General features: G+C 66.8%; 1 protein-coding gene across 1 annotated transcript in view; it reads left to right on the top strand.

Moving 5' to 3' along the window:
* Positions 1 to 6,133, top strand: part of MUC2 (mucin 2, oligomeric mucus/gel-forming) — a 24,106-nt gene extending 17,973 nt beyond the window's left edge. Inside the window, exons 35-50 of the mRNA XM_045821086.1 lie at positions 1 to 97; positions 547 to 730; positions 1,033 to 1,258; positions 1,816 to 1,994; positions 2,210 to 2,279; positions 2,398 to 2,495; positions 2,596 to 2,627; positions 3,218 to 3,395; positions 3,633 to 3,737; positions 3,928 to 3,968; positions 4,063 to 4,185; positions 4,271 to 4,372; positions 5,053 to 5,181; positions 5,351 to 5,390; positions 5,553 to 5,679; positions 5,756 to 6,133. The exon at positions 1 to 97 is cut by the window's left edge and continues 151 nt beyond it. Coding sequence (XP_045677042.1) covers positions 1 to 97; positions 547 to 730; positions 1,033 to 1,258; positions 1,816 to 1,994; positions 2,210 to 2,279; positions 2,398 to 2,495; positions 2,596 to 2,627; positions 3,218 to 3,395; positions 3,633 to 3,737; positions 3,928 to 3,968; positions 4,063 to 4,185; positions 4,271 to 4,372; positions 5,053 to 5,181; positions 5,351 to 5,390; positions 5,553 to 5,679; positions 5,756 to 5,972 — 1,948 coding nt within the window. The 3' untranslated portion in view covers positions 5,973 to 6,133. The remainder of the gene's footprint in view (positions 98 to 546; positions 731 to 1,032; positions 1,259 to 1,815; positions 1,995 to 2,209; positions 2,280 to 2,397; positions 2,496 to 2,595; positions 2,628 to 3,217; positions 3,396 to 3,632; positions 3,738 to 3,927; positions 3,969 to 4,062; positions 4,186 to 4,270; positions 4,373 to 5,052; positions 5,182 to 5,350; positions 5,391 to 5,552; positions 5,680 to 5,755) is intronic.
* Positions 6,134 to 9,342: the final 3,209 nt, after the last annotated feature.

Raw genomic sequence — 9,342 nt, forward strand, 5'->3', positions numbered from 1 at the left:
CAACGACCGGGTGTCCTGCCCCCGCACGCTCATCGTGCGCCACGAGACCCAGGAGGTGCTGATCAGGACGGTGCACATGGCGCCCGTGAAGGTGCAGGTACGCCGGTGGGGCCCACTCGGTGGGACCCCTCGACCGCCCCGCTCAGGCCCCTGCCACCGCCCTGGGCGCGGGTCTCGGTGCAGGAGCCCCTGCCCAGGGAGAGGGGTGGTCGGGCAGGACTGGGCTCACACCCACACGGAGTCGCCGGGGAGCCCGACCCCCTCCGTGGACCCCCGCGTCCCTGGGGGGCTTGATGGGCGGCACCCCGCTGCCACCTGACCCGGGACCAGCAGGACAGAGAAGAGGGAGAGTGGACGGGACGGGAGAGGTGACGGGAGAGACGGCCCCCCCCACCGCGAAGAGAGCTGGGGTGGGGCGCAACTCGCCCGGCCCTGCCCTGCCCTGCCCTGCCCTGCCCTGCCAGGCAGGCCTCCCGGGTCGGAGGGCCCGGGCGGGGCGGGCTTGCCGCCCGTGGCCGTCCCTGAGCCCAGGTGTGTCGGCCACAGGTGCAGGTCAACAAGCAGGCCGTGGCTCTGCCCTACAAGAAGTTCGGGCTGCAGGTGTACGAGTCGGGCATCAACTACGTGGTGGACATCCCCGAACTGGGCGCCGTCATCTCCTACAACGGCCTCTCCTTCTCCATCCGGCTGCCCTACTACCGCTTCGGCAACAACACCAAGGGCCAGTGTGGTGAGCCTTGCCCCGCTGGCCCTGGCGGCCTCTGGCTGGTGCCCTGGGGAGGGTGGCGGCAGAGTCCGTGTGAGTGCCCGCCTGCCTGGTGCGGTGCTCCCGCCCCTCGGCTCAGGGCCCCGGCCTTCTGGGTTTGGCCCCTGCGGGAAGCCGATCAGAGTCCAGTGTCGTCTGTGCCCGCGGCCCTGGCCAGCTGGTCAGCAGGAGGCTGGGCTGGAGGGGCGGAGGGGTCCTGGGGCTTGCCTGCCTGCGGGGCCGGGCCGGGCCGGGCCGGTTCAGCGAGGGCCGTCTCTCTGCCACAGGCACCTGCAACAACAACACGCAGGACGACTGCGTGCTGCCCAGTGGCGAGGTCATCTCCAACTGCGAGGTCTCAGCCGACCAGTGGGTGGTGAACGACCCGACCAAGCCGCACTGTCCCCACACCAGCCTCACCACCCGGCGCCCGGCCACCACACCAGCAGGGGGCAGCTTGGTCACCCCGCACAAGAACTGCTCGTCTCCTCTCTGTGAGCTCATCAAGGACAGGTGACCGTGCCCCTGGGCTGCCTGCTGCCCCGGTCACTAGCGTGCTGCAGGGTCTCGGGGAGCGGGCTCTTTTCTCTGGGCCCCCCACCTTGTCTGTCTGCAAGGGGAGGAGGCGGGTGCTGAATGTGGGGCTGGGAGGCAGGTGCCAGCCACCCAGGGGCCCGGAACACGGGCCCGAGACACCTGGTTAGAGCCCCCAGGTCGTCCCTGCCCCTGGGGGTGCAGGGCAGCTTGAAGCCCGGGGTAGACCAGTTGGCCAGGACAGAGCGTGTGCTCGGGGCTGGCGCTGGAGGCAGGCTGGGCTGGGACAGAGGGCCGCTCCCCACACAGGGAGGCAGCAAGCACCCCATCCCTGGAGGCGTGCACGCCGAGGCTGGGTGGCCCCGTGCTGGAGTTGCTGGAGCGGGGGGTGCTGGCCACTCTGTGGCCAGCCTGCTCTCCCAAGCCCCCTGACCCAGGGCCTCCCGGTGGGCTGCTCAGGGGCCAGCGCTGGGTGGAGGGGGCACGAGACAGGCAGGGAGGGACGCGGGCAGAGTGTGACCCGTGTCCCCCCACAGCCTGTTTGCCCCGTGCCACGCTCTGGTGCCCCCCCAGCACTACTACGAAGCCTGCATGTTTGACACCTGCTTTGTGCCCAACGCGGGCATGGAGTGCGCCAGCCTGCAGACCTACGCCGCCCTCTGCGCCCAGCAGGGCGCCTGCATCGACTGGCGGAACCACACCCACGGGGCCTGCCGTAAGTGCCTGCCGGCCCCCGGCCCCCGTGGGTGCTCCGCGGGAGGACGCCCGGCACCGTGCCCAGCCTGGGGCCAGGCCGGAGCGGGGTGGGAGGGGGCCCAGTGGGGGGGGGCGGGGCAGGGCTGTCACTTGCCGGGTGGGGGGTGTGGGGGCGTGAGGCGCAGGCTCCTTCCTTCCGACTCCGGCCCCTCTGACGACGCCTCCCTCCCGCAGCGCTGGTGTGCCCGTCCCACAGGGAGTACCGGGCCTGCGGGCCTGTGCAGGAGCCCACCTGCAAGTCCAGGTCAGCCGTGGCAGGGCGTGTGGGGGCTGCGGGCTCCCCTGGCCGGGCGGGGTGGTCCCAGCGTGCCGCCCCCCAGCCGCCCGCAGGCCTGGCTCACGACGCCTCCCTGCGCCCGCAGCTGCCCGCAGAACAGCACCCTGCTGATGGAAGGCTGCTTCTGTCCCGAGGGCACCATGAGCTACGCCCCCGGCGTCGACGTCTGCGTGAGCGTGTGTGGTGCGTCTCCCGCTCCCGGCCCCCTCTCTGGCTCCCCCTGGAGGCCGAGCGCGGTCTTGCCCCCCGGACTCCGCTAACCGCCCCGTCTCCTCTCTCCTAGGCTGCGTGGGACCCGACAACGTGCCCAGAGAGGTAGGCCCCGTCTGGGGCTGTCTTCTCTCCTCCTGCAGAGACTGGGTCCTCCAGGGGCTGCGAGGCAGGCGGGGAGGGCAGGAACGTCCCACCCACCGCCGCCCCGCCCCCTCCACCCAGCAGGCTTCCGGCAGGCCGGCCCTCCCTCCTCCCGCCGCTCCATGCTCCCAGCCCTGCACCCCTCTGCCCCTCTGTTCATCTATCCCCCCTCCACACCTCGGGCCCTCTAGTCGCCCAGTGCTCGGGCTGACCTGAGCCGAGGTCCCAGCCAGCGCCCCCTGCACGCGGCCCTCAGCTCCCTTCCGCACACGCCCGGCAGACCAGGGCGGTGCGCCTGCCGCCTGCCTGGCCCATGCAGGTCACGGCTGTGTCACTAGTGGCCTGGCCCTGAGTGATGGCCCCTGTGCTGGACCAGACCCTCCCCGTGGGCTGAGGGGTGGGAGGGCGTGGGGCGCCACATGGGGCCACCCGCGGGTGTCCGGCGCAGCGCCCTCTCCTCGGACCGCAGACGCGCCATAGTGCGGCCCTGCCTGGCGCATGGGGGGAGGGGGGAGCGCAGGCCCCGCCCCGCTCACCCCTGCGCTCTGCAGTTCGGGGAGCACTTCGAGTTCGACTGCAAGGACTGCGTCTGCCTGGAGGGCGGGAGCGGCATCGTCTGTCAGCCCAAGAAGTGCAACCAGAACCCACCCATCCGGTGCTCTGAGGACGGCACCTACCTGGTCACCGAAGTGGACCCGTCGGACACCTGCTGCAACATCACCTCCTGCAGTAAGGCCGCCCGGGGCCTCGCCCTCTGCTGGGGCCCCCAGGGTCCCTGAGCAGGCTCCCTGGGCGTGTCATCACCTCCTCCGTGGTCGAGGGAGCCACAGGGGCCGGGGCTGCTGAGAGCGAGCGCTGGAAGGGAGCCGTGCTCAGGCCCAGACCCTGCCTGGCGGGGTGGGGGGCACGGGGCCCTGCCTGCAAGGAGCGGCTGGTGACTCCTGTGTCCCCTCCCTCTGTCCGCAGAGTGCAACACCAGCCTGTGCAAGGAGAAGCCCCCGCAGTGCCCGCTGGGCTTCGAGGTGAAGGGCGAGATGCTGCCGGGGCGGTGCTGCCCCTTCTACTCCTGCGGTGAGGGGGCCGGAGGCGAGGGCGGGGCGGAGGTCCTGGCCGGCTGGGCTCTCTGAGGAGGACTGGTGGGCGGCCCCTGGGGCCGGGCTACGGCGTGAGGGGGCTGGTGAGGGGCAGTGGCTCCCCCCGGGGGCCCCCACCCCTCCCAGGCTGTGTGTCTGACCCGAGGGCTGGCCCTCTTCCTCCCCAGCACCCAAGGGCGTGTGCGTTGTCGGGAACGCCGAGTACCAGGTGAGCCGGGAGCTGCACTGGAGGGAGGGAGCGGAGCCGCGGGGTGGGGTCCCAGGCAGGCCCCCCTCACACGGCCCCCGCCCCCGCCCCCCAGCCCGGCTCGCCAGTGTACTCCTCCAAGTGCCAGCTGTGCGTCTGCACCAACGTCACGGACAGCGCCACGCAGCTCAAGGCGGTGTCCTGCAGCCACGTGCCCTGCAACCGAGTCTGCAGCCCCGTGAGTCCCCTGCCCGGGAGCACACGGTCCCGCCCCACACCCCGCCCTCTCCACACTCCCCTGAGCGCCGACACCTGTCCCCCAGGGCTTCGAGCTGGTGAACGTCTCCGGCGAGTGCTGCCCCCGGTGCGAGCAGACCAAGTGCATCATCAACAAGCCTGGCCAGGAGCGGCCCCTCATCCTGAAGGTGTGCGCGGGGGCGGGGTGGGTGGGGGCTGGACCAGATTCTCCCAGGGCCTGCCTGCCTGCCTGCCTGCCTGTGGTCACAGGTGCTAGTGACCACGGACGGGTGTGGGGCCGAGAACACCGGGGACAGTTCTGTCCCCGTCCTGGAGGCCGGAGTGCCAGGTCCAGGTGCTGTAGGTGCCGCGGGTGCCGCAGGGCCGCGCTCCTTCCAGAAGCTCCGGGGGCGGTTCTTCCTGCCTCTTCCGGCCTCTGGGGTTGCAGGGGTCCCTGGGCTTGAATGGCTGCACACCCAGTCTCTGTCCCCGTGATCACATGGCCCCTCCCCTCCCTGTGTCTCTTCCGTCACCTCTTCTAAGGACACTTGTCACTGAACTTGGGCCCACCTGGTAGTCCAGGGTGACCTCACCTTGCAACCCTTCATTTAATCGCATCTGCCAAGACCCTCTTTCTAAATAAGGTCCCGTCCGCAGGCTCTGGGGGCCAGGACGTGGGTGTGTCTGTAGACTTCAGGCTGCTGGCTGTCCCTGGGCCCCTCCTGCGTGTCGCCTGCCCGGTGGCTCTGGGCCTGCAGGCTGGGCCTTCTGTCCGAGGGCTGCGCTTGGCCACTGGGGCCCGGTGTCCCCGTCTGTCTCCCCAGTGGGCCCCCCCCCAGCCCTCACCGCGCTGTGCTCTGCCCCGCAGCCCGGGGACTTCGTGAACGACCCCAGGAACAACTGCACGCTCTACAGCTGCATGAAGATCCACAACCAGCTGATCTCGTCCGTGTCCAACATCACCTGCCCCGACTTCGACCCCAGAGACTGCCTCCCGGTGAGCCGGCCCGTCCGGGGTGTTCGCCGTGTGGGCTCTCACTAGGGGTGGGGGTCCCCACGTCCCCAGAGGGCTGGTCCCCAGTGCGGGGATGGTGGCCTCTGGCTCGGGCCCCTGCTGTAGGAACCGTCCCTGGGGTAACGCCCTGAGCCACTGTCCTTCTCTGCAGGGCTCCATCACCCTCATGCCCAATGGCTGCTGCAAGAAATGTGAGTAGAGGCCTCGGGGGGGGCTTCCTGGGCCCCCCAAGGTGGAAGGGACAGGGGCGGGGCCCTGGGATCCAGTCTCAGCGCCAGGACAGGGCGGCAGGGCGGCGAGCCTCCTGTGAGGCGTGGAGCCCCTCCTCGAGCCTCCACCTCGCTGCCCCCCAGGCATCCCTCGCAATGAGACCAGGATCCCCTGCACCACCGTCCCCGTCACCCGGGAGATTTCAGATGGCGACTGCACCGCGAGGGTCTCCATGAATTACTGCACCGGCTCCTGTGGGACCTTCTCCATGTGAGTTTCGGACTGGGGTGGGGCAGGCAGGAGGGTGCTGCGAGCCGGGGGGGTCCTCACCACGGCTCTCCTGCAGGTACTCGGAGGAGGCGCAGGCCCTGGACCGCCTGTGCTCCTGCTGCAAGGAGGAGCGCACCAGCCAGCGTGAGGCGCAGCTGCTCTGCCCCGACGGCAGCCGGCGCACACGCACCTACACCCACATCGAGAGCTGCCTGTGCCAGGACAGCGTGTGCGGGCCCCTGCCCGCCCGGCATGGGGGCCCTGGCCGCACCCGGCGCTCCCGGAGGGGCTGAGCGGGGCAGCCCCCGCCCAGACCCCATGCCCACCCCGTCCGCACCCCCGACCCGCTGACCCTCTGAGCTCCCTCACCTCCTGAGCTGGCATCCTCTCGGTAGATATTTATTTTCCGAGCCTTTGTTCAAATCTTCGCTTTCAAAATAAACTCAGGCAGAGACGTGGTGTGGCTGTGCTTCGGCGGGTGCCATGGTGGCGTGGTGGGCTGCTTTCCAAGGGCTCAGTGCACTCAGAGGCCCAGAGGAGCCCCTCGCCCCCCAGGGGCCCCCTGCTCCAGGGCTGCCCCGTCTCACCCTGTCCCGCTCCTGCGTGCTCGACACCCTGGTCAGGTCCCGAGGAGGTGGGTGCCCCCCTTCCAGGAAGCCGTCCGACCCGTGATGGGGACACGGACTGTCAGATGCCTCTCACCGCGATTTCCAGGGCTTTCCCCTTGCTGAGGCTTCTGCCCAGCCCATCACTGTGGGCGGGATGCGTGTGCATGTGTGTGAGCGTGTGCACGTGTCTCTGTTTGTGACTCGCCTGTGAGCTTGCACAGTAAAACAGACCTCATTAAGGTTAAAAACTCCTGCCCTAAGAAAGACAGTTACCAAAATGGTAAGCCACAGTTGAGAAGAAAACTTTGCGAAAACTTTGCAAAAACTCGCATTCAGAATACAAAAGCAGCTCCTGCAACTGAATCGTAAGGCATTAAACACTGCAGTAAAATGCCGCAAAGACCCTCACAGCCCGACAGACGGTGGGCCACCTGCCCATGAGAGGGTGGCCCAAGGCACAGCCACCAGCCAAGGCAAAGTAGCAGTGACCTCACGAGTCCACACGCACACACTTCCGAGAGTTACAGTCACCTCATGAGTCCACACACACACACACACACACACACTTCAGAGACAGAGATACATCCACCTCACGAGTGCACACACACACACACTTCAGAGACAGAGTACAGTCACCTCCTGAGTCCACACGCACACACTTCAGAGACAGAGTTACAGTCACATCACGAGTCCACACACACATATACTTCAGAGACAGTTCTAGTCACCTCGCAAGTCCATGAGCCCTCCGATAAAGCCCCGTGTTGGCAGGAATGTGGGATGCTCCTGTGTTGTTGGAGGGCTTCTGAACTCGCACAGCCACTCTGTAAAATAAAGTCTTACAAAGTGAAGTGTATACTTTCTGTGTGACCCACAGCTCCATGCTTTAGGCAAGATGAAGGAAATCGCATCTCCACATAGACACAAATGGGAAGGTTCAAAACTGCACTGCTCTAAATTTCTGGAGGCCTGGAGCAGTCAGATGTGCAGCCACTGAGTGGGAATCCACCTGGACAGTGACCTGGCGTGTGTCCCCGGTGATGCCCAGGGGCGTTCGCCCACTGACGGCATCAGACGCAAAGACGGGTAATTCCTTCCCGTGGATTCCGAACACGGCAGAACCGGAGTCCAGGAAGCGGAGCCTCTGGGTTTCTCTGTTTGGATTGCAGAGTACGCAAATAACCAGTTACTGACATTCTGCAAACTGAAAATGATGTGCCTTATCACGGGTAAACGACGCTTTGGTTACAGATGAGCAGGCGACAGTGGCTGACAGAGTGGCTGTCCATGCAGCTCGTGACTGCGGCAGTCCGTCTGGCTGGTCTGTATCTCTGTCCGTGGTGGGAGTGTAGGGCCGGCGATGGCGGGAGCGGTGTGGACGCCGCCCTGCAGGTCCACTCCTTCCCCAGAAGCAGGTAGCTGTCCGTGCGGTGGCCACACGGTCCTCCAGTCCGGCCAGAGGACGGGCTCCGGGCACAAGCACGTTTCCTGTGCCCACGGATGTCACGTGCGCTGCTGTCCAGCAGCCACAGGCGGTCATGCGCACAACCCGGGATGGGCCGGCCACGTTCTGTCACGCAGAGGGTCCCTGACCGTGGAAGGAGTGGGGAAACGCAGCCATCTCGTTTCTGGGCTGGAGTATCTGTGGGCCCAGATCGCTCCAGGGCAGCCCACAGAAGGGAGGAAAACCGGGCACGTGTCCCTTGTGAGCACAGAGGCCGACTCCCAAGGAAGGTGCGGCGCCTCTGGGAGGAGATGGGAAGCCGCGGTGGGCGGGCGTCTCTCAGCTGCCGCCGCCGGTCTGCGGGTGGGGGGTGGGTCCCCTGCCGCCTCCCCCACCGCAGGGCGAAGGCCCAGACTCGGGGGTCAGCCGCTCTGAGAAGGGAAACGCAGCCTCCCAGCTCCCCTCTGCTCCCGGGCCGACCGTTCTGCGCTGCACGGGTCCCAGCCACCGGCAGGGCAGGGGCAGAGGGGCGCCCTCCCACTCCGGGGGTCACACGCACCCACAAGCCTGGTCCGTGGCCTCCGGCCTAGAAGCCACCGTTTTTAACATTAGGCTTGGCCCTCGGGTGGGGATGTGGGGCCGGGCGGGAGGCCCCCACCACGATCCCAACCAGCGAAGCAGGTGTTTTGAGGATGGTTCCGTGATGGCTCCGCTGGGTCCCCAAATCTTGGCGGTTTACGACAACAATTCACGCTCATTCACGCTTAGTGTGCGTTACCGCGTGGCTGTCCTACGTCCTGTCGCTCCAGGACTGTGGCGTGGAGCTTCTGCCGCCTCAAAGACCACTCGTGGTCCTGTGGAGGGACCCGCGGGGAGTCGGAACCCTCCCAGTAAAGGGCCACCCAGCTGCTGGCTGGCGGCCACAGGGGGCAGGATGTGCAACACCGCAGGTGGCCAGCAGGGGGAGCCCGCGCGCTCGTGAGCTGCACAGCTGATTTAAGGCCCAAATCCCCTAATACACAGGTGGCGACCCAGAGGCCCACGGGCCCCTCCCTCCAGCACCGGCACCTTGTTTCCACTCGGCAGCTCCTGGCCCATAGTTAAGGAGCAGTTACATTTATACAGTTCTAAAGTTACATCCGGCCCTCTGAAGGCAACTGCGAGGTTCATGTGGCCCCCGGGGAAAATGGGTCTGTCGGCCCTGCTTAACAGATGCACAAGAAGCACCTGGTAAAAGCACAGCTTGTGTTGCCTTAAAAAAAAAAATAAAGCAAACTAAGACTGGCAGGAAACATTCTGAACTTGTTCATTAAGGCGTATTGGTCAAAGATTTCCGCGAGCATCAGATTCAGGATGGGGCTCGAGCGGCCTCTCCAGTGTGGGTGGGGCTCTGGCCGGAGTGGCGGGACAAACACAGGAACCAGAGCGAGGCCCGCAGTGGAGAGTGACACAAGTGTCCCAACCTCGTGACACTGTGATCGCCGCCACGGAGGGCCAGGAGCAGGTGCGGCTGCCATCGGGACCAAGCGGGCAGCCCGTGACACGGGTGGTGAAGGGAAACACAGAAAACCAGCAGCACCGTTTGCCCCAGGAGAACTGAGGGGACAGCAC

Source organism: Phyllostomus hastatus, unplaced genomic scaffold (genome assembly GCF_019186645.2).
Source record: "Phyllostomus hastatus isolate PE091 unplaced genomic scaffold, TTU_PhHast_1.1 phas_scaffold_443, whole genome shotgun sequence".
Classification (NCBI taxonomy): domain Eukaryota; kingdom Metazoa; phylum Chordata; class Mammalia; order Chiroptera; family Phyllostomidae; genus Phyllostomus; species Phyllostomus hastatus.